We start from the raw sequence: 25,525 nt of genomic DNA, 5'->3' as shown, positions 1-25,525 counted from the left end.
TAAGGTTTGAGTAGAGAATGGCCCTTGAGATAGTAAAAGGGTGGCCAGCAACTCTGTTAAGCCATCGCAAGAACCAGTACTCGATCCCAAGGACGGACTTATAATGTGAATCTGGAGCTGAAGACCAGATTTGCGAGGCATACATTGCAATTGGCAGGACACACATTAAAATGTACTTGGTCGCTAGCTGAGGATCCCTAATTCCTACCAGTTCCTGCCTAGTAGCCCATAAAGCGGCGAATATTTTTGTCTTCATATGGGCGAAGTGTTGAGCAAAGGTGAGTCTGTCATCCCACTTAAGACCCAGGTCCAGGTGAGAGTGCACTTTTTCCACACTAGACCCGTTCACAGAGATTGAGATGTCATTTTTATTCTGCTTGTAACTTATGGTCATTTGGGCAGACTTCTGTGCATTAATACGGAGCCCGATGCAATCCAGGTAGCTCTCAAATTCTCGGATTGTGCTATTTGCCATCTGGCAAATACTTTCTGCTGATTCATGGTCTTTGGAAGTGATGAAGAATTTTACATCGTCAGCATATGTTATAAAATTGTAGTACCGTGCAAGAAACGGCTCCAGGACGGCCGCGAAGAGAGTAGCCGAAAGAACTCCCCCTTGAGGCACTCCTTGCGAGATGGTAAAGCAAGATTGTAGCTTTTGGTGCTTAACAATAAGTTTCCTATGTTCTAGCAGGCTGGTTATTATAGTTAACAGATTTCCTCTTACATTAAAATAATTCTTTAAAATCGCAATGAGCGCTGGAGTTGAGACGTTGTCGTAGGCTGCGGAGATATCCAAAAAAATAATATCAATTTGCTTTTTCTCATTTAGTGCTTTCTGCACGCGAAAAAGGGTTTCCAGTAAGTTTGTTATTGTTGATCTACCCGAAATAACTGAGTGCAAATGTGGTGGTCTATGGCTGAAGCAGTGTTGATTGATGGTGGGAAGAAGCGCTTTTTCGAATACCTTCTGTAGGGTGCAACTAACAGAAATTGGTCTGTAATCCTTAGCCAATTTTGGGTGTTTAATCTTTGGTATTGGGGTTACAATGTAATTTTTCCAAGCTTGCGGGAAAGCTCCTGACCTGATGATTTTCTGATAGATGTGCAGTAATAGATCTATTATAAATGGGCTACTTATTTTAAGGATGAACATTGGAAATTTGTCTGGTCCAACAGTGGCCTTATTGGGCAGATCGTTGATTGCTTTCATTACGCTCTCTTTGGTGATTAGTATTTCACTCAATGGAGGTCTTGTTGGTTCCTCTCTTGCCGAATAGTTTCGCTTGTTTAAATCTTTCAGGAATTCCAAAATTTTGTTACCATTATCAGTGTTCTCAATTTGATTCAGTCCATGCAGGTTACTAAAAGTGTTATTAGCCCATTCCTTGAAAATGCATTCTGTCATATTCTCTGTGCTATTTCTATTGCTAGTAATTCTTTTTGCTCGTTTTAGTTTGTTATGAATAACACTGCAGTGTGCCTGTCGTTTTGCTTTGATGAAATGTGCTCTTTCTTTCTTATAACGAATGTGATCGGCAGGATGACCCGTTCTTTGCCATTTTCTATACAGTTTTTGCTTCCTGAGGAAACTTGCTTTCAGTTGTGGGTTAAACCATTCTTTTGTTCTCTCAGATATTTTGATTTCTTTTGCTGCTCCTTCCAATGCTGTTTGGTATAGCTTTTTAGTGATCATTTCTAAAGCTTCGTCTACTGGCTTTTCTTGCAGGTCATTCCAGTTGTAACTAGTCAGGTGACTGAGAATGACCTCTGCATTAATATACTTCACGGAGAAAAGATACTTCCTTTGCTTTTCCCAGTTCGTGTGGTTACCCTGCATGTATTTGTGTATCTTCAGTGCTGCTTCTATTTCAATGGGATTGTGGTCCGACTTAAATTTTATGCAGTTTTGCGTTAGCCTTATGTCTAAGGAACTATGGTACAACAGGTCAAGTTGCTGCATTCCCCTTGTTACTGGTGTCGGAAGCTGCGTCAAGTGCAATGCACCCAATGTAGCATCCAGCTCTTTCTTGGCCTCCCTGTGTTTCGGAAGAGGCAAATTAAAATCTCCCGCTATTATTGTGTCGACTGATGGCTTTAGATTTGCAGCAAGCCAAGCATAGAGTTCGTTTCTTGTCTCCTTTGTGTGCTCAGGTGGGAGGTATATGATGCATATCTGTATTTTCACGTGCTCTTTTGAAAAGGTAACGCAAATCCCTTCAAAATTATTTGAATTGGTTTTTCGTTCTCTTATAGACTGGTATTTATTTTGATAGCAAATTATAACTCCCCCCCTCGCCTATCTGTTCTTCCGGTTCCCACACATTTGCAGTTTGCTGCCGCAGTTAGCCGATCTAACTGTTTTCCATTTCCCAACCAGGTTTCGATTAGGCAAATGAAATCCAGGTCCCCGTACATCATCATCGTTTGTAGGGTGTGGAGCTTATTTGAGATGCTCCTCACGTTTTGTGCAAACAGGTGGATGTCATGTTCTGCATCCCCAGCTGGGGGTAGTTTTCTTGATTGCTATTGAGCCCGATTCCTTGCATCATTTTTAACCAGTGGTCTGGCCCATCTGTCTCTGTAGGGCTTGACTAAGGTACCTACTGGCCAGGCGCTTACGTCTTGTAGGCGAGTTGCCTTATCTGGTGGACAAGAGATTATAAAGGAGGAGTAAGCTGGGTGTCGTGTTTTCACTTGCTTTACTTCCACAGTTATCCCATGTTCGCCCTCACACATGGCTTTAATATTTTTGGGCTGTGTTGTGGGTCCCAGCCTTGATACAAAAATTTGCTCTCTGGTTGCAACGGAAGTAATGTTGTACATTTCAGAAAACCGTTTGTGTGAGACCCCGTCCTGTTGATAGCAAGCCACTCACTCATAAATGGCGAGTGCCGCATTTATATAGTGCGGCACTCGAACGTCAGTTCAACTCCGCCATATCATGTAGCAATCATGGCACAAAGTTTTCAATTAGCTCTTTTGAGACTGCAGTTTATACTTGCAGTGCCGATTCCAGTCTCACTAGTAGGTCGGCGTCAAGATTTTCGTGGTGATCATACAAATCGCTGCAAGCCAGATCTTTGACTGAGTACCGTACGTTTTAGGTTTATCAAAAATTCTTAGGACTCCTTCCCAGTGGAAGTTTTGTTGGAAATTCACATCTCCACTGTACTTGAACATTGCACTCATTCTAGGATTTCTAATTATGCATATTATTTCGCTTTAAACAATTTCTAATAATATATTAAATTATTTTTATTATTATAAAAATAATTACACCTTAAACAATTAACGTACAATCAAAGACGAAAATATTTAAGTTTAATTATATGAGAAATATTTGTGAAAATACATGTGCATCTTTTTGAGACAATCTGTGTAATTCCTGCAATGATATATGACTTAATTACTATAACAAAAAGAAATATTATTTGAATATACTCAACATTATCAGACATATATTGTTGGGAAGAAGAACAAATAATGTCCCAATAATTCAGTGTACGAAGAATAAGTTTCTTATATAGTATCAAAATAGCGGTATCACGTCCAAAGGAAGACGTCGAGCGTTTACTTAAACCCAGTATGGGGAGAAGGATGGAAATCATAACGGAATGTAACGCCCAGGTCTGTAAAGTGGTAAACAGATTCAATATACACTCATCTAAAACTAAAAAATAAATTAATACTGGCGATCTGTGACAGCGCTTTGGATAAAACCTGCATAACTTACAGTGGCGAACCAAAAAAAAAAAAAAAAAAAACTGCATCACCTTAAAAAAACTAATATTTGTAGTGAAACGTATAAGATTTTGTTTGATTCCAGTCATTTTGTTTGTACCAAAGCAAAGGTGTTGCGTCATATTTCGCTTCTATTGCATCAGACAGCAATTGCAAGGTATTGCATCAGCCGTTTCTATAAATATGGCGTTGGAAGGGTATACACGTCATTAGTATCCTGTTTTGCGGAGGTGTAAGCATGGCTCCATATATTCAGTTGACACCAAGTAAAAAAAAGTGTCGCTGTTGCTCTGTCCCAGGAAGGGCTTTCTGCGCGGGCTTAAAGCGCTGAGAAAATTGGCTGCCACCAGTCAACAGTATTCCGGGTGCTGAAATTTAAGCGCGAAACCGGTGATGTGAAGAGAAGACCTAGATCAGGCCGTAAGAGAGTGACTACGCCTTCCCAAGATCGATATTTGAAACAGCTATGCCTTCGTAATCACCATGTGGTGCTCCTGATCGAAAACTGGACTTTGAGCTGGCCTCTGGTGTTGAAACAAATGCACAAACTATCCAAAGACGACTTTCAGAATGTGGTCTGCATGCCTATCGGCCCAAGAAGAAGCCTTTGTTGACCCAACAAATGGGGAAGAAGCGACTTGCTTCGGCTAAAATGCATGTTTCCTGGTCAAAAGAGTAATGGGACACCGTCATCTTTTATGACGAATCGAAATTCAACCTGCATGGCTTGGATGGGAAATGATATGCCAGAAGACGAAAATCAGGCATACCATCCTGACTGCATAAAACCGACTGTAAAGTTCCCCGCCGGTCAGATGGTGTGGGGATGCACAACAAGGAAAGGGGTGGGGCGAATTAAGTTTATTAAAGGAACGATGAATGCAGAAACCTTCTATCTTGGAGGAGTGCCTGAAACCCATTATTAGGGATCACCACACAGACGTTCAAAACTGCATTTTTCAACAGGACTCAGCACTTTCCACACAGCAAAATTGGTTAAGTTTTATGCTATTCAGATTTAATGATGAGTTTGTTTTTTTGTCTCACAAGGCTTAAAACATACTTACACCAATGTTTTCCCTTGTTTTTCTCCCTTAAGGTGCAGTCATGCCTAAGAAATGTGGCATTACAGCGTTGGACTGGCCCGGAAACAGTACACATTTGAACCGTATTGAAAATTTCTGGTACATAATATCATCTAAAATAATAAGAAGCTAAGTAAGATTCAGCTACAGGAGAGCATTGTAAGGGTGTGGTATCAGGAAATTGGGCAACCGTATATCCAGAGGTTGATTAATTCTTTGCCAGATCGTTGCAAGGCTGTAATAGCTCGAGGAGGAACAACAAAATATTGAGAACTTATGACTTATTTTCCTGATTTACACATAATACTATTAAACTTGTCATTTCAGTTTGTACACGTAAATGCACTAAAATATATGTTTGGGTGTCATGATTTCCCATATTTCTATTAATTGCCATAAATGGAATTGGGTATATCAGGTGGAGCCTTTTTATTGGATTTCATTCACAGAGATATATATCCCTTCTAACAAATGCATTAGGAACATTTCTGCAACCCACAATGCAAAACACATTATTTGCAAAATTTACAAGTGCTGCAGTTTTTTTGTCTGCCATCGTACATGTCCTCGGATTCAATGTCATATTTTATTGAAGCCAGGTTGGAATACTTTTACAATAGACTGCATGCATTTCAGAATCATCTAGACAAGACTGCAGCAATAATTCAGACACAGCATGGGTTTGTTAAGGGAAAGTCTTGTCTGACAAATTTGATTGGTTATTATGATGTGGTTACAAAGGAACTGGATGCAAAAATTAATTTTGATATCATCTACTTTGGATTTCAGGAAAGCTTTTGACACTGTTGCGCATGGAAGACTACTGTACAAATTGGAGCAGAATGGTATTAAGGGTAAATTGCTACAATGAATAAAAGGATGGTTGAGTGGGAGAAGACAGAGGGTAGTAGTCAATGGGTGCTGCTCTTCGTGGACTAATGTTATTAGTCGAGTCCCACAGGATTCGGTGTTGGGTCCACTGTTGTATATTTATCAATGCTATTGATGAAGGTATATCAGGCTTAGTGTCGAAGTTTGCAGAAGATACTAAGGTTGGCAGGGTTGTTAATGACAGGAATGGCAGTGTGCTACTGCAACAGGATCTAGAAAATTTGGGCAGATGGGCTGAGAAGTGGCAACCGAAGTTTAACCTTGACAAATGCAAAGTACTGCATATGGGTAGAAGTAACCCCAGAGAAACGTACCAACTGTCTGGTACTACACTTAAGGTGGTAGAAAATGAAAAAGACCTGGGAGTAATTGTGCAGTCAGATATGAAGTTTTCCGAGCAATGCAGACAGGCTGCCAGGGCAGGTCATGGGGTTTTGTCAATGATATATAGGAAATTTGCTAGCAGGGAAAATGAGGTGATTGTCCCTCTGTATATGGCAATGGTCAGGCCACGCCTTTAGTACTGCGTACAGGTGTGGAGGCCTCATTTTAGGAAGGATGTAGGTTTACTTGAGCGTGTACAGAGAAGGGCAACAAGATTGGTGAGGGGAATGAAGGGATCCTCTTACCAAGAGAGGCTTAAGTTCTGCAAATTGCAGTGGCTGGAGACTAGGCACCTGCGCGGTGATCTGATTGAGGTGTATAAGGCCTTGAATGGGTTGAGCACGCTGAATTCTGATGGGATCCTTCCACTTGTTCAGATTACGAACCTAAGGGGGCATAAATTCAAATTAAGAAAGGACAGATGTGCGGAAATTTGCCTTTAGCCAGCGGGTGGTTAATTGCTGGAACAAACTTGAATCTGTCGTTGTGGAAGTTGATAGGTTGAATAAATTTAAGGAGGAACTGGACAGGCATTTGGAGGCAATGGTGTGATTTTTTTTTTTTTTTTTGGCTGATGCTGCATAAGCTTATACACTGCTTTCTTGTAACACATGCTACTACTACATTAACCGGATATCTACGACATGAGGCGTCAGAGTGTTGTATCTGTAATATGTAGGTATTCCATGGTCGGTTTTCTTATTTTACGTGATGAAACGAATGCTCTCTTATTCCAACTAAAACTCGGCCAAGGCTATTAAAAAAAAAAAAAAAAAAAGAAGAAGCCCAGTCGGAAGTATTTCATTATATCGGCCGCCAACGGAAATCAAACTGAAGCTTTTCTGCACAGTATCACCGTATGAGAAATCACGCACGCTATTTACTTCGCTACCTAGAGGGTTCCACGTATGAAGCATCAATGATACAGCATATAAAAAAAGTAACCTTCACTATATGCGGGACTAAAGATGCAATATTATTCCTTGATGAAGAATGCAAATAAAATTAATATCTAGGCCTACGAAAATTGTGCCAAAAAGGGAGTTTGTTGAGTTGTTCAAAGTTTGACATGAAGTAAATAACGGAATAGATAAAAAAATAAAAAGAACAAAACATTAAAAATCAAGTTCTTCCCTCCTACCTGTAAATATCCCATAATGGTACAATTGAGGTTAGAACTCCTCTGACCGTTTGGTCGTCCCAGAGTATAAACAGAAAATTTATTTATTATATATCTTGATCTTTACCAAACAGACTCTGAAGTAGCAACTCCAATTACATTAATTTTAACTTTATCATCAGTTGCATTTTGTCTGCATAATTTAGCACCCCAAATGGGATTTCGCTCGCCTCCAGAAATTCAAAATTACAAGACGGAAAATATGTTACACTTGTTCAAAGCGCCACCTGTCATCAAGATCCGGGAGGCAAACGATTGTTCCTACTACCTAATGGATTTTTAACTACAAGATGAGATAATCCAAAATATCCGTTTAGACTACTAAGATGGATGACGGAATCTTTCGTATACTCACCTCTTACATCCGAGCACAATACAGAGTCCTCCCTTTCGGCAATCTGTGATGCCATTCCCATCAGCAGTTCTTCCACCCCAGACTCTAGCAACACCTCCTATGGAAAGAAGGTGAGCTGTAATTGAAAACAGGAACAAGGAACAATACTTAGATTCAAGGATGGGCTTAAGAATGATGGATGTAATGTCTCACTATGATTAATGGTTGATCCACCCTTCTCTGTTAACAACTTAGTTTATTTGCATATTGTGGATAGCGTAATAGCACTTTCATTATTCGGTCTTGTGCTGAAGGAGTGGAGAGGTGGGAAAGAAATGGTTCGCAAATGCTCAGAAAATAAGCTGATGTCTCATGCAATTTTTACGAAATAAAATATTGCACACAATAAAATTTATCAAAATGAGTGACTTCTTTATCAAGATTAATAAAATTGTTAATCTTTCTTTCTCTCTCTCTTCTCCATCATCAAGTACTTCAAAAACCGTCAACGAGTAAGATTAAATAATCTCAACTAATAAGTCCTAGGCTTAAATAGTTAATCCAAACGTTAATTTTAAATGACACGTTAAATTTTTACATAAACTATATTTTTTTTTCAAATTACCGTGAACGTAATTTAAAGTTTGCTTCAAAACGCCCTAGAGAATTTCGAAGCATTTATCGAGGAAACAAAGTATAAATTGTATTTAGAAGGACCTAATCACACTATCAGAAGAGATTATGCAGAAGTTAGTCCCAAAACTAGCCACAAAGTGACGTTGTACCCAGTGTTGAAGCAGGAAATTTTAGGTTAAACATGACAACTGCAGCCCCTCGACTGTTTGCAAAAAAGAAAATGGTAGTCTTACTATTAAATAAAAAATAATAATAAATTTGATTGAACGAGCAGTTTGATACTGTGACGTGATAATTGCAGCCCCTTCGCAAAAAAAAAAAAAAAAAAGAAAGAAAGAAAAGAAAAGAAAAATGTACTCTTACAATTAAATGAATAAATTTGACCGTACGGTACACCAATGGCATTTACCTAAATTGCTCAACCGTCGGATTGGCTTTAATGTAGATTCCAAGTTAAGCTGCTGGTTGAACGATCAGTTTAACTTGTGATGCCTCTATATCCTCTCTTTGGATCTAGGTGAAACTGAGCGTGTTGTATGATTCGTCGTGAAAACTGAATGTACTATAATGAGTCGCTATGGAGTGCAATAAATATAGTCAATACTATCTATATTCTGCATCCACGCTTCATTTCATATCCACTAACGAACGCATAGTTAAGGTAAACGAGCTCTTTTAACATTATATTTAAATATCATATGGACTAAATTCGGGTGGACATGGAGGCCTATAGCTTTAAAAGTTCGACTTAAAAAATGATCATCGATAACCCTAAATGTCTTTTGAGCAAATTCTTGAAGATATGATAATGTAAGATAGCCCGTTAGTTATCTTCATGAAGAAAGTTTCTCTGACGTAACTCATGTATACACTTGACGTAAAGAAGAGATTACTTGACTTCGGAAATTGGAATGCTGTTGGTCCAAGACAGATCGTGTAGGTAGATAGCACTTTTATAAAATACCATCAAAGCCGCCTCACCACGCTATCTAAGCGAGAATATACTTCTTCAAATGATAAAAATGTCCAGCAGCCATTCAAGCACTGACTTCAAAACGTGTCAGAAAGCATAAAGCTGCAATAAACCATTTAAAAAACCATTTGGCAAACTTTTTCCCGACCATTTCGTCTCTATAACCCCCCCCCCCCCCACCGTCCCTCATTCAAACTTAGTCCTCGTATTTCTTATTGCATTGCGAGTGAACTGATCTCGGTATGTAGCGCTTTAATGTGGTAGTTTCGCGAAATCGCTTACATTGCTGCCATTTTGGCAGAAATTTGATAAAAGAAAAAAAAAATGATAGTTAATGCCATCAAAAATTCACTTTGCACATATGGTTCATAAGAGTTTCATTGCCTTTTAGTGCGTCATTTGGTGGCTTGTTCTGAAACTAAAATCTGTTTGCATAATTCTCTTCCGAGTAGGATAAATCAGGGATCTGTAACAAGGCATGTATTATTCAAAAATTTTCTGTGGAGATTGCCATTATAGCCGTGTCCAGACATTCGGAAATGTTTTTGGATATTCGCCCCTGTTTTGGATGTACATATTTATGTAAAATACTATTTTCTACTAGGAAGCATGTTAAATATAATATCGAGTAGTCTTTGACTGATGTCAATCTTGTCGACTTTTGACGTAGGCCATTTTGACAGTTACCTACTGATAGAAGATATACTGTAAATCCACTAAACTGTTTAAATTTCGAAAAAAAAAATCGTTATGCTAATCATGACATATTTACCATCAAAAAATACTCGAATGTTTAATTATATAATTAGCTATATTCAATACTCGAATGGTTCCAATAATCTGCCTATTGGACTCATGTGCCTCTCTTTCTCTCTCTCTCATAAGTATAAAAAAACACTATTCAGTAATTAAAATCGTTCATCGAATAACATTTTTGCGGAAGAAGGGAAATTTATAGTTTCATTTATCAAATAACATTGATCAAAAAAATATTTTTTTTTCCCCATCAAACATGTAAAAAAACTTTGATATACCACTTTTCCGTACTAATTTCAAATGTGTTCTTGTGTTTTTGTTTTTCTCCCTAGGCCGTTCGGCTTTCGTAAAATGACTGCTGATAATATCAGTACAAGACGATCTAATGAAAAAAAAAAAAAAATACGAGACTGATTGCAATTACATTTTTATCACTTTCACATGAAAATCCACTTTATACACATAGTACAACATACTCAATAACACTTCATACGCATAGTATAATATACTCAAATACACTTATACAGTAAAATTTATTCAAATACACATTATACACCTAATATAATCTACTCAATACGCTTTTTACAGATAGTTAAAGTAATACATTACATTATTGAAAAAGATATGTACAATTTAAAACTGTTGTGTGGATGATTTCCTTTGGTACACTCAATCGAGAATGTCGCGGTTCAACATCCAGCAGTACGTACGTATGCTCCAGAAATCTTAGTAGCCAATTTCTGTTGAATTAATGTCTTGAGGTAACTATTATCATTGCTCATTACCCACCGTGTTAGAATTTTGGGGAAAGAAGTCTAACTGCGAATGCAAGAAATGAAGTTTCAGCGATATACAGCATCCCATTTCTTTATATGCATCGGGCAGTTTCTTACTTTGTATGCTGGAAACTTGTGGTTAACCAAAACGTTTCCACAGAGCCATTTGAAAAGCTGCCTTGCTTTCGGTTTAAATACACTGAGACATTTTTTAAGCTTTAATCCTGCACAAGTTCTCTGATTTGAGACCCACAAAAATTTCCTCTTTCAATTTGGCGGAACTGATCTTTGAAACTTTCTCAACATAAGTAATGAAATCCTTCCGAATTCACCTTACCCATCGGTTTCACAAATCCTTCATTCGGCTTTGTTTAATGTGGAGAAATGGAAGTAATGTAATGCAATATGTTAAGCGCCTAAGTAATTAAGGGTATGAAGCGTCAATATTATATTGTGTCCGTAAGTTTCGTGTATTCTGCGGTCGATTTACCTATTTGTTGGACGAAAACCCCGAGTTTCTAAGAGGAAAGACACATGCCACCTTCTCCTGAGACCGAATAATTCTGCTAGGCACATAAAAATCCCTTGCGTCATTGACAGGATTTGGTCTCGAGTCTTTTTTACCCGGTGTATGAAGGGATTATACCAACGATTATACCAACTGTGCTACTCGCGAGAGTGGAGTGGTGGAAGTAAAATATTCATATAGTCATATAATAAACATACTGTACACTATTCATGTCTGGTTCATATATGCTTCTCTGAGGCTAGTCATGTCTGTTGTAATCGTCAGTGGCGTGCAAGAAAGGTCTATGAACCTTTCTTGCACGCTATTAACATACTACTGACATTTAGGTAACCTCAGATATTCCATTGATGATTGCTGCATAACATGAAGACACTTAGATGAAGAATAATTTTTATAGTATGTCTCTTTTTAGATGATGAGTAATATTTAAGAATATGCCTCTTTTAGATGAAGAAGCATTTTTTTAATAGTATGTCTGCTTTAGATGAACAGTGCGCAAGATTTCCGTTATGCAAGATTTTTTTTTTTTTTTTTTTTGTTTTTTAGGAGCATTAGCAACGAAGGCCATATTGCTCCGGGATATGCGGTGGTCATTCGCTGACCTTTCCGCATCCTCCGTATTTGGTGGTGATGGACTCGAACCCCGGTCTAATCAAGAAGCGTGTGCTCCTTCCCACCTGGCTACGATAGCGCCCCGTTATGCAAGAGAACAGCTTTCAAACTTCACAATGAGCAGTTAGTGAAGAGGAGCTAGTCAGTGAAAAGTAAAGTGTACTTGTGATAATTCCCTAAAATATCATTGATAACATGTTAGTAGCAAAGCAGGACCGTTTACTGTAAAAAAATATCGCCAAAACTTGGTTTCTTTATCGACATTCCGACATTCTTCTAATCCAAGTGTTTCTACTGTGGTCTCGAGAGGAGAATTTTGGCTTTATCATCGGAGAGGGCTAGATCTCTAATGAGACCATTCAACTCATCGTGAGAAAAGAAGCTCCTGCTCCGATGTCTCTTCGTTGGGTGTGTACTCAGGATCGGCTGGAGTTCTCAGGTCTTCGCCAGTCACGCCTTCCGTTTCGTTTGCTAAAAAATCTCATCCATGCTGAATTGGAGGTACCGGAATTGGCATACCATCATCGCGAGAGATTGGTCTCATCGCTGAATCTAAATTCGGATAAATAACCCTGTGTTTATCCTTCGCTGAGAAATCCCGTTATATCCACAATGACCATTAATCTTTTGGTCAGCTCTGGATCATGGGTGAGACAAACGACAGCGACATTCTCCTTTTGTTCAACCAGTCACGTAATTCATTCGAACAATAGGAACAAACAGGATGTGGTAGCAACACCCAATTTCGATCGACTAGAGAAAAGTTTTTCAACCAGTGCTCCGCATGTAGTCATCACTTGAGATTCCATGCTGAGGAATAAACTTTTACATAATTTCTTTACAAATACTGTCTGTGTAAATATGAGCGAGATTTTTTTTACTTCTTCTGGATCGTTCGTTTTTATGCTAATGTAATATATAGTATGAATCAGAGCTGTAATACTCAATGTTCTACGTTGATATATTAGTAAAATAATAAGAGGAGTTTACCTCAATATAGTACGTAGAACACTTCCGTATGATACCCTCCAGAAATTAAAACGGAAAAAACGAAAAAATCGACAACTTACCGGTACATTAGAGTAAAATATAAATAAATAAATTTAACACAATTCAAATCAATTTAAAACAATTAAAAATCAATTATTTTACTAATATTTTGCTAATGTAATATTTACATACAGTTAAGGCTGCAGTGAAGGGTATTTTTTTATACGCGGGTATACCCTCCACTGCACTTTTTTTTTTTTTTTTTTTTGGTGAATAGCGTATACCTTCTGGTTTTTGAAAGACTTGAAAAAATATATATAACTAAAATATTTACTGAAAATTAAAAAATAAATTTATTTGGATTTGATTCTTAGGCAATACTTATAGTTCTATTATTTTTAATGCATATGTCGTATATAGTAAATATGCTGTGTGTGTGTATATATATATATATATATACACACACTGAGTGATCACTGAATTATGACCACCTACCTAATACTTCGTAGATCTTCCTTTTGCTCTCAGTACAGCAGCTATCCGATGTAGCATTGATTCAACAAGATGTCGGAAGCGTTCGGGAGGTATGGCCAAACAAGCTGTGTGTAATGCGGTCAGCAATGCAGGTATGGAGGCGATTGGTGTATCCAGACGCCTAATATAGCTTTCCAATAGTGTCCAACAAGTGCTCTATGGGATTGATATCGGGCGGAGTTCGGAGGCCAATCGATATGCTAGAAGTCAGAACTATGTTCCTCAAACCATTTCTGCACAACAAGTGCCCAATGGCTCCGCGCATTGTCATCTTGGAAGACACCATCGCCATTCGGGAAAAAATTGTAACATAACGGGGTGTACAAAGTCAGCAAGCAGTTGACAATAGCGGAGACCACTGAGACGTTGTTCCACATGCACCAGGGGTTAAAGTTCCCGGCAGTGAAACATTTCCCACAACCGACTCCACCGACCTGCACTTTTGATACCATGCATGATGGATCAAGAGCCTCATGTTGTTGACGCCAAATCCGTACACGACCAACCATGGTGTGGAGTAAATAACGTGACTCATCCGACCAGCACACCTTCTTCCAGTCTTCTAACGTCTAACTTGCATGCTCTTTGCACCAGGCGAGTCTTTTCCACCGATGAACCTTGGTTAGGAGAGGATGCCGTAGGGGTCGTCTGCTGGTATAGTCCATACGTGCGACGCATGGTCATATTGTTCCGGATTGTCCCATGTTGTATTGGGTAGTCAACTCTTCAACAGTGCTGCGCCTGTTCGCCTGTACGAGAGGCTGTACCCGGCGCTCACCTCTAACACCAACCTTTCGCTGTTGACCCTTGCAGTTTTGCCGTCGGTCGTTGTTTGTACATTTTAACTAAGACGGCTGTAGTTCAAAGTGCTCCGTATTTTTTTAATCAAAATAATAGTTCAAAGTGCTCAAACTGGACTTAAATTGTGTTCTTCGGATTCCCTGGGTGATGGTGAGTCCCCAGATGTCTTTATATTGCCAAACTTCTAAGGCGTTTTGCAATTATGACTATTTTTTAAATTCTTGTTGTTGTCGTGGTCACTCACGAACGCCAGCGTTGTAACGCCGTATAGGTTTGGCCGTTGTGTATTATTGGATTCTTTTTCTTTCTTCTATTGGTGATATATTCCTTATAGTTGAATTTAGGTAATGAACATTGTTCCCTGAACTTGACCACCGATTTTAAAATATATAATTTTTAAAATGTATAACTTAGTTATTTTGGAGTCATGGCTTACTATGTTTTTGTGTAGAATAATTAAGTTACCTAGTGGCAGACATACCCTCTTCCTTGAGTGTTGAGAACAAAGGCGTTTGTTCCCAGGTGTGGTCACGTGACCAGTCACATGATCAGCCTGATTGGCTGGGAGAGACTCCTCCTTTCCAACGGAACTCAGTGACGTTGCTCAAGTGAATGAAGTGTCTCTATGTCTATAATATGCAAATGAGGAATTAATTATTAATGAGGATTATTAATTAATGATAGTATTAGGAAATTATGACGCAATAGCTACTCCTTCCTTAATAACTTTAGCTATAATAATCTGATTAATATGTTTAAAGTGTGTTGTGCATATTGCCTACTGTGACGTCACTCTGTAACGTGGCACACGTGTTACTAGTAAGTGTGGACAAATAGTGCTCCCTAACTGATTTCCTTAGAACTACAAAAATTCAGGAGCTTTGTTCCTCCTCCTGTAGTCCTTTCAGGAGAAATCAAATTTTCTCAGGAGCAACACCTTACAATTGCTTTATTGTAACTTTATTGGTCTTTCACCCCAACCATACAACCCTTAGACATGAGCTCAAGAGACGCATCCTCATCGTCCGGCTGACGAGAATGCTGTAGCAGACGATTCAGACCAAGTTGGCCTCCAGCCTCCCAAAGTCAACAAGTCCAAGAAAAAGAAACAGAAAAGTAAGAGGAGAGAGCAAAAACCAGGACTCCTCGGTGTCCTCAAACCATACTAGAATTTCTCAACAAAGTGCCTCTTAATGAATCTGACCCTGTGGTCTCATCTAAGTTTTAATTTAACACCTCAACGCCAGTAGTAGATCGCCTAGCCCCTGCCCCTCCTACTCTGAAATCTTCACAGGCAAGCTCTCCCTAGACTGGGAAATTACAAACCACTCTCTCTCCAACAGCTATACGTGCTCCTGCCTCCCAGGCAGCTTCAGGACCCTCCCCCAATCTACCCGAGAGTCCTAACACAGTAGCTGCAGCCAAACCATCAGCTAATCTTCCTACCCCCATCAGGGGGCCCTAAGACCTTCTCTGCAAAACAACCAGAGGGACCACCCACAGCATTAGATCAGACCGAGGCAGAAGGCCTCCCCAATCCAGAAAACTAGCCATTACAGCAACTACACCTTCCGCATACCCTACAACTCACAAACCTATAGATGAAGCCTCTCCAACCCATCAAATATCTGCTTTACATAGGCATCTTGTGACCTTTCTCAATCAAGATATTAGGCGATTCACCAGACAAGCGGCAATGTCCAGGAACTCTGGGTCACCCTTGAATCTATTACCACTGCCCTCCTCATCGACAGCGAGAAACTAAAAGCCACTAATGAGGAACTTAAGACAAGAACCTCCATCCTTGAGAAGGTGCTGGACACTCTACCGAATCTTCCTTCACCACAGGGGGAAATCACCAGGAGATTCATCCCAGATATTAGCAGAATCTATCCAAAATCCCCAATATGGTTTTCTCCAGGCCAGTATGCCACGTATTTGCTTACTGGCCACGGTGCAATAAAGGCAAAACCAACAACCTTTGGCCTAGAAGAGGACCCAACATTCTCCTCTGTAGGAAATGAGGCCTGGGATTACCTCATGCACGAGTGCCCCCTCTACGATGACCTCCCCTGCCAACTTATCGCAAAGCTGATTATATACCAAAAGGCAAAGAAAACCACCTACTGGATACTAAGGAAGAATATCAAACTCTCACCAACTACGCACAGAAGCTTTTCTTAAGGAGAAGACAACTAATCGCAGTAACGTGATAACCCTCTACTAAATGAACCCAGGGACCCTGGAACAAAGCAGAAAAAACCTTGATCAGCATTACCATCATTGGTGTGAACTACCATATATTCTCCAATGATTTCACCCACCAAAGATAACTACCAAGTGAAGAACCTTTGAATAGAGACAACCCACAAATTAAGACAATCTAAGAAAGACAAAAGGTTCGTATACTACTGGACTTCATTCTCATGGATGTGACCAATAAGACAATCTCCTAGATGAAGACTGACAACGCCACCGGCGTGCCATTAGATATCAGCTGCTTTTCTTGGCCAACTAGCATTCTGAACCGGGTACCCTAATTTGGTTCACTTTACCCCCCCTGCCCTGGTAGGGAGAGGGAGGGGACGGGTTTCTGTCTCCACCCCCTCCCTGCCATCTCCTTTTTCTCCTGGTGGGGCCAATCCCTTTCTGGGGTTGCCTTCCCTATCATCCCCATATTTCTATCTGCCCTCCCCTTCTTCAGTCTTCACCCCTACTCTAACTGAATATGCATTTTATTTATTTATTTTATTATTATTATTTTTATTATTTTTTTTTTAAGGCCCTTGCCACTGAAATCTTAGGAAATTAGGTGACAGGGCCTGCCAGAGAACTTACTTCTAATGCGATCCCTCTATGCCTGACCTGCCTCCTCGGGGCTAAGTGTGGGCAACGGGGTATCCCACTAAGGGCCCAATGGCTAAAAGGTCAGAGGAACAACACAACATAAACATGTACCTTACACTTTTTAAAATCTCTGGCCTTCACAGTACACTCTGTTTGTGAAGCAGAGTACACTGTGAAGATATCTATATCAAGGATATAGATATCTGTTTCACAAACAGAGTACACAACAAGGAGATGGGGGAAACTCCTGGGGCCGTTAGACGATGAACACTTTTACCACAGTCTCCACAGCGTACTCTCACATATGCACAAGCGCTGAGGAATCCAAACAACAAAGAGTCAAACCCAAAGGCCCCGCAACCTAGAAAACAACCGCTGCTTCGAACACCAAACTTTGTAGTCCTCAGACCAGCAGAGATAGAAGGAACACAAACAAGTGAGGATTTTAAAACCACCATAATGAAAAAACTGAAGGATGATTTAAAGTAAACAAAGATAAAAGCGATTCGAAAGACGAGAAATGTAGGAGTAATAATAGAAACAGAGTCAAGGGAGGATATTAAGAATATCGTGGAAAACAAGATAGCCACACTGGGTATCACTGCCGAGCCACCCAAGAGAAGGGGGCCATCAATCTTAATTTTCGATGTCAACAAAGATGTGACACCTGCCCAACTTGGGGAGGAAGTCGTAACTCGTAATCTACAAGGGATAAATCAAGACATGACAATTCTTGTGTAACCAAGATATTCAAAACAGTCAAAGTCCGGAGAAAACAACTAGATAGTTGAACTGGCTCCTGCCGCTTGGCAGATTCTAAAACATCAGACAAGACTCTATATTGAGTGGGATAGCCACAGGTTCAGGGAGCATGTGACCGTGCCTAAATGCTATAAATGCTGCAGGTATGGCCACACCTCCCATACATGCACTCAGATCACACCAACTTGCAGACACTGCTCTAGCAAAGGGCATGAATACAACAGCTGTCCAAACAAGGAACAAGAACAGGTTTGTGTGAATTGTAAATCCTCAAAGCTTGAACACACCTATTCCATCAGGGACCCAAAATGTCCGACGTACAACAAGACAAAGAGTTTATACCAAATGAGGATTGATTATGGCAATACAATTTAAAGAGTTCAATACAACCAAGCTGTTAATACTACAACAAAATTACAACCACGCCACAGCAGTGCCTGAACAACTCAGAAAAATAGCGGACGAGGAAAATGCCGACATACTCTTGTTGCGGGAACCCTACACCCACTCCAAAAAAAAAAAGTAAGGGCCATCCAATAGCATATAAAATTATACAGGCTGAGAATGAGACCCCAAAAGCGGCCATAGTGATCCGCAATTCAGCCATTACTGACACGCGTATCACACAACTCTGCACAGGCTGGGCCGCTTGTGCCCATATAATATCACCCCTGGGATCCTTCTACGTGACTGCCTTGTATTGTAGGCGGGGGGAAGAAATAACATTTGCCACGAGATACCTCCAGGTTGTGTTGGACACTCTCCCAGGCCAACGGATCTTGGTAGGGGCGGATGTAAACTGCCGCTCCCCAGCTTGGCACAGCCACACACCAGACAGAAAGGGGCACGGGAAATGGGCAGTGTCTCGAGGAGTTCCTGGCGAATTCTCCCTTGACAGTTTTAAACAGGCCTCACCACCTACGTTTTGTAACACTCTGTGGGAGGTAACAATTGACGTCACCCTTGCCACCGGAAACCTTGCAGGACACATCACTGGCTGGACAGTCAAAGACTCCTGGAGCAAGTCAGACCACAAAGTGATTACCTTCCAAACCAACTGATCTCTCTATAGAACACCAATAGCCAAACAGATGCTTAACCGCTTGGCAGGAAACAAAGCTGACTGGAGACTCTTTGGGGAACTGCTGACTCGAACGTTATGCCAACACTGCATTGAAGCGGATCGACAAGAAGGCCCAGACAACATCCAGAGAAAAATTACCAAGACCATAATAGCGGCCAGTGAGGCTGCGTTGAAGCGAAAATTTGCCCACACCTGGTGGACTCGGGAAATCGAGAATCTCAGAAGAGAAGTCATAAAGGCAAGAAAACAATTCCAAAGGGCAAGAGGTACCTGGCCGGAAGTGGAAGTAACAGCACTCAGACAAAGATACGCAGCAGTGAGGAACAGATACACTGAGTTAATACGAAAAAGTAAGCAGAAGGCCTGGGGGCAATTAGTCAGCACGACTGGAAATGCCAACCCCTGGTGTACTACGAATAAGCTCCCCAGGGATGAGGTCATGACCTCCACCTGCACACCGCAGGGCACACTGGCCACCACCTGGGAACAGTCTATCATCAACATCCTCAATGTGATTTTCCAAAAACCAGGACACCCGCAACTACCAGAACAACTGCAGATCTGCGATGGAAATGAAGCATATCATATAGACCAAATGGAACTACCTTTTGCCCTAGAAGAACTACAATAGGCAGCGCAACAAATAAGGAATAAAAAATGCCCAGGCCCAGATCTTCTGGAGCCGGAAATTATTAAAAGAATAGTAGACATCTCTCCGCAGACTTTACTAAACCTCTTCAACACATGCCTGAAGACTGGAGTCTTTCCAACAGACTGGAAAATGGCCAACGTCAAATTAATTCTAAAAAATCCTATGAAGCCACCCGAATCATACCGGCCAATTGCCCTGCTCCCAGTTGCTAGTAAACTCCTTGAAAAGATGCTTCACAAGCGACTCCTGCACCACTATGAAACTGCAAATCTCGTGATGCTCACACAGTTTGGGTTCAAACCCGGAACCTCAACAATGGATGCTCTCGACAGCCTTCTGAGGTCGGCTGCTGCTTGTGATAGGAAGTACATCTTGTAATTTCGATCGATTTAGCTGGGGCGTTCGACACCATCTGGTGGCCAAGCGTCTTGGCTAGACTGCAGAAGGCAAAAACACCCATCAACCTTTACAAAATAATGAAGTCATATTTATCCCCGAGAAAAATACAAGTTGTGACTCCGTACAAGAAAATGACCAGGCTTCTCTAAGGGGGCTGCCCCCAGGGCTCGGTACTGGGACCGCTCCTCTGGAGTATACAGTGTGTTCGTGTCTAACGGCACCAGGGGTTTCCCCCATCTCCGTGTTGCTTTCATTGTAGGTGTACCAGCTCACTGTGAAGGCCAGAGATTTAAAAGTGTATGGATTTTGTAAGTGTAGTGTTGTGTATCGTTGTTCTTCTGGCCATTTAGCCGCTAGACCCCTGCTGGGGCCCAACGTTGTCCACATTAAGCCTCGTGGAGGCAGACCAGGTACCCGGCAATTTTAAGTTTTCACTCTGGCAGGTCCTGCCACCTAATTTCTGAGATTTCAGTGGCAAGGACCTATATAAAAAAATAATAAAATAATAATAATAATTTAATAGTATTGGGAAGTAGACGCTGAAAGGTTAGGCCGAAAGGGGTTTTCGTATGCAGTTGGAATTTTGACAATTTTTTAAAATTTTTACATTGTATGGGCGTTCGCTGGTCTTTAGGCAGAGTAGGGGGAGACTGAAGACATGGGAGAAAGTCAGAAATATGGAGTCAATAGGGAAGGCGACTCCAGGTCAAAGTTTTAAATTAAAATTTAGACTGTGTGGGGTTGTGCTGTGAAAGTGAACAGATTAGGGGAGAGATTGAAGGCTGGGGGGAGGAAATAGGAAGTAAGGGGTCGATAGAGGAGGTGACCCCTGTGGTTAGTGGGGCAGGCCCATGCCCTACCAGGAGGAAAAGGAGGGGAAGAGACAGTGAAACCATCTCCTCCCCTCCCGAGGTAAGTAGAAAGAAAGTACCCTGCAAAAGAGCACAGGTATAGGATCTCCTGTTGCATTGACAGCAGAGCTTCAATGAGGTAAAGTCCATGGTAGGTCTTCTATTTAAGTTCTACTTCTAAAGATATGTCAAATTCTAGGGTTGTAGATCATTCCTGGGACAAGTCCCATACTTGCAGTTCAGGTTGTTGAGGTTGCGCTTGCAGTCTGTCATCAAGTTTTTCGGTTTTAATCCTCTTCCGTTTAAAGAGGAGAAATGCTGGTTAGTGGTGTGTTTTGTCTTTGCATTGTCATGGTCGAGTGGCATTTTCTCTTTTCTTCAGCGTATGGCAATTTGCACCCTTCTCGCGAAGAAGTCCTGGGCGAATCGTGACAATGTTTTATAATCTTCCGTTTCAAGGAGGAGAAATTCTTGTCCTCATGGAAGATATCTCACTTTTGTAATCAGAATACATCTTAGGTCTTCGTAGATGGGACAGTCAAACATTTGATGGCTCCAGTCTTTTATCTCTCCACAAGTGCAAAGTGGGTTTTCTGTGAGTATGAAGCCAGCGAGCTTTGCATTGAAGCGGCCATGCCCTGTTATTAAGTATGTTATATGAAGTCCTGGGAAGAACCATGATGGTGATTTCGGGTATACTGTATTTGTCTGTGGAAAAAACTTGCGGGTGATCTCTTCTTTGGTGGTACCGGCCCAGAGGTTTTACCACTCCTGTAGCAGGTGGTTCTGTAGCCGTACTTTTTCTGCCTTCCTATTATTAGTGGGATCAGTTGTAAAATTCAAGAAGGTAACTGGGACTCCTTTGGAAAGGTAATAGAGCATTCCAGTTCTAACGATTTCTAGGTCTAGTGGGAGCGTTCCTGCTATTACTTGTAAGGCTGGACTAATCACAGTACTGCAGGCGCGGAGGATGTATTTAAGGTGCGGCTGAAAGGACAGTTTGCTGTCTAGGAGAATACCTAAATATTTGAGCTGTGGGGACAATTTTATCGTGCTCTCATCAATTTTAATTTGGGGTGATCTACACAGATCGAGAGAGCCTTTAAGGAGAATGGATGAGGTTTTCGCAGGTAACATTGTAAGAAAGTTCTTTGCTGCCCAGGTTTGAGGCAGTCGAAGGGCATGGTTGGCCAGGGTCTCAAGCTGAGCTCTTGAGTTTACTTCCACTATAAGGATGAGGTAGTCCGCAAAAGCCTGGAATTTGACTTCCCCCAGGTCCATCCTCAAGAACTCATCGAAGACAATGTTCCAGAGCAATGGGCCCAGCATAGACCCCTGCGAACAACCTCTGTAGATCTGTTTTACTATCTACTTGTACGGGGTATTGATCTCGACCTTTCCGTGTGATAGGTAATCTTTCGTATAGTTCACTCACCACTGATAGAAGTGCAATGGATCTATACGAATCTAGATTCTCTGGCTGTTTGGTTGGGTTCTTCAAAATTAACTTAATATTTGCTGTCTTCCATTCAGTTGGGTATTTTCCTGCTTCCATACAGCAGTTAAACAGATCCAGCAGAAGGTTTGGTGAAAATTCAGCTACTTTTTTAACAATTTCCGGCTCGATCAGATATAAGCCTGGATATTTCTTAGTTATGATCTCTGCGACGGTTACCAGGAGCTCCTCCCGTGAGAAAGGGGGCTCCTGCTGTGATGTGTCATAATTCTGGTTTTCTTGGCACAATTGGTGCTGTTCTCGTAGGATCGGTATAGCTGGGTCCTTGAAAATAACGCCGAGAATATTTTCCATTGATTTCTCCCAAGTTGTGGCGAGCACACCCTCGGTGTCCGAGTGGATGTTAAAACTTCGCCTCTGGGGAGTTTGTTGATGGTGACTTTGTACACCCCCCAGGGGTTAGCATTTCCTGCTGTGCAGACCAAGCCCTCCCATGCCCTCTTTTTACTTTTCTTGATAGTTTCTGTATAACGATTTCTGACATCTCTGTAGTGCTGCCTAAGCACTTCAACTTCTGCAGCTGGCCAGGTCCTCCGTGCTCTTTGGAAGCCTTTCCTTCTTTTAATTACTTCTCTCCTTAGTTGCTGAATCTCAGGTGTCCACCAGGGAACTGCACCAGGCAGTGGGCTTTTTCTTTTTATAGCTGTTGCACTGGCACTTATAATAATTTCTGTTACCTTGCATTGGCATGAGTCAGGATCACTTCATTGGTCCAGCATCTGTTGGTTATTTTCTAATGTTGCAGTCAAGGAGTTCCTGAAGAGCTCCCAGTCTGATTTACTTATGGTAAATCTGTTATGGAGTTGCTTGATTGGCGGTGTTCTTGTTAGAGTTCTGGTAATTTTAAAGGTTATTACACGGTGATCAGATGTTGTCCATCAGTCTTGCACCCTCCAGTTGGTTACGAACGGTGCAATACTTCCTGTAGCAAGAGAGACGTCAATCGTGAACTCCCAAAGGGTGTTGCAAAAGGTCGGGAGCTGGTATGGGTGATTAAGGATTGAGATCTGGGAGCCAATGAGGAACTCCTCAAGAAGTTGGCCGTTCCTGGTATCCGGTCTGTCCGGTGTTGTGCTAAACCAAGCTGGCGAGCGACAGTTTACGTCTGCACCAATTATTATCTTTTGAGTCGGTAGTACATCGAGGAGGTGTTGTAAGTAATTAATTGCAAGTAAGTAATTAATTGTAAGTAATCAATTTTAATTTGGGGTGGTCTACGCAGATCGAGAGAGCCTTTAAGGAGAATGGATGAGGTTTTCGCAGGTAACATTGTAAGAAAGTTCCGGGCCTACAATATAATGCGACAATGTAAAAAGCGCCCAAGGCTGTAATAATGCGGGCACAGGCAGCCCAAGCAGTACAAATTGGGTAATTCTGGGAGCAGTAATATGTTCGTTCCTGATTAGGATAGCCGCCCAGGGGATGTCCACATTCGTCTGAATTATCTTGTAGGTCAGGGTATATCCCCTAACACTTTTTGCATTCACATATGGGTCCTGGAGTATGACAATATCAGCATTTTCTTCGTCCGCTTTGACACGGATTTGGTCTGCCACTGCTCTGGCCCTCTGTGCATTTAGTTGAAAGATCATAGTGGTGTTAAACTTTTTAATACGTGTCCCCAATATTGATTCGTCCTTGGTATAAACTTCTGGCTTTTATGTAGGTTAGACACTTGGGATCCCTGATTGAATGGTTGTTGTCTATTCTCAGCGACTTGCAGTTTATGCAAACTGGCTCCTTGGCTTTGTTGGAACAAGCATTGTAATCATGCCCTTTCTCAGAACAGCGACGGCAGGTGGGGGTGGTTTGCATGCATGTTTGGGAGGTGTGGCCGTATTTGCAGCACCTAAAGCATTTGGGCACGGCCACATGCTCCCGGAAGCGGTGGCTTCCCCATTCTACGTAGATCCTGGCTTGATTCTTTATCACCTGCCATGCCGCCGGAGAGAACTCCACGATCCAGTTTGTACTTGCGCACCATCCCTGGGTTTAGTAGAGTATCTTGGCATTACTAGATTGCGCGAATTCGCGTCAGGGAGTGTGCTTCGCAAATTCCTCTGATATATTTCTTCTTCTAGGTGTTGTGGTGAGATTTCTTTACTGAAGTCAAAAATGGCTACGGACGATCTCTTTCTTTTGGATGGCTCAGCTTTGAGTCCAATGGTTGCAATCTTGGGATTCTCAATGATGCTTTGCACTTCTTTTTCACTCTCTGTTTCAATTACCACTCCCACATTTCTCATCTTTCTAATTCCCTTAATTCTTGTTTGCTTTAAGTTCTCTTTCATGTTGGCTATTATTTTGTTTTTTATGTTCTCACTAGTACAGGTTTCTTCTGTATCCTTTGGCCGGAATATCACTATGTTCGGCGTTGGTAGAAGTGGTTTCTTTGTGATTGGTTCCTTTCCCGTTGTTGTTGTTGATGGTGCTGGAATCCTCAACGCGTCGGAACAGGAGAGAGAACGCTCTGGCATTTGTTTATCTCTCTCTTCTAGTAAGGCATTAAGTTTTGCCTTAGTTTTTTCCTGTTCCAAATGCTCCGTAAGAAGGACTGTCTCTAACTGGCTCCATAAAGCGACAATGTCGCCGCGGAGGGGTGCAGTAATCCGGCTGGTTGGCTCTTTCATAAGAGTTTCTAGTTTTGACCTCAAGACAAGTACCTGTACCAACACTCTGTACCCTCTGGTAGAGTAGGATCGAAGGGCACAAATGATTGCTGTTCGTTTGGGCCATCATTACTTTTTTCTGCTTGCTTTGCTCGGTCGTTCCCTGGGAGAATTTGCGAGTTGTTGTTTCCCTGTGAGTCCTTTAGTTGGGATTGGCTCCGTGTCTCACGATCAGAATTGGGTACAACCATTTTCTTATACTTTTTCTTTGAGGTTGGGGTCGGCTGGGGGGTCCTCCGTCTCATCCAACAGCTCGACTTCAGGGGAATCTTGGGATTGATTTTCCCTCTTATCCTCCTCTGGAGTATGGTATTGGATGAGTTTCTGGCCTTCAACCTGGGGGAAGTCCACTCACAGGCATTCGCAGATTACCTGATACTGACTGTTGCCGCAGACAATCGACTTTGGAAATCCAGGCAAATCGAGCAATTCAAATTCTGCAAGACTGGATGAAGATCCATTTTCTTAAGATCTCATTGGGAAAAACCTCCTCAATGCTACTGAAAGGAACATTAAATCT

At 41.3% G+C, this 25,525-nt stretch overlaps 1 protein-coding gene across 1 annotated transcript in view; it reads right to left on the bottom strand.

The window, feature by feature from the left end:
- The window catches only part of LOC150091061 (dual oxidase-like), a 299,603-nt gene that overhangs the window by 155,875 nt on the left and 118,203 nt on the right, over nt 1–25,525 (bottom strand). The window contains exon 9 of the mRNA XM_090381506.1: nt 7,640–7,736. Coding sequence (XP_090237632.1) covers nt 7,640–7,736 — 97 coding nt within the window. The remainder of the gene's footprint in view (nt 1–7,639; nt 7,737–25,525) is intronic.

The sequence above is a fragment of the Mastigoproctus giganteus genome, chromosome 1 (genome assembly GCF_048544385.1).
Source record: "Mastigoproctus giganteus isolate SK-2022 chromosome 1, ASM4854438v1, whole genome shotgun sequence".
Classification (NCBI taxonomy): Eukaryota; Metazoa; Arthropoda; class Arachnida; order Uropygi; family Thelyphonidae; genus Mastigoproctus; species Mastigoproctus giganteus.
This window is presented reverse-complemented; position numbering and strand designations above follow the sequence as displayed.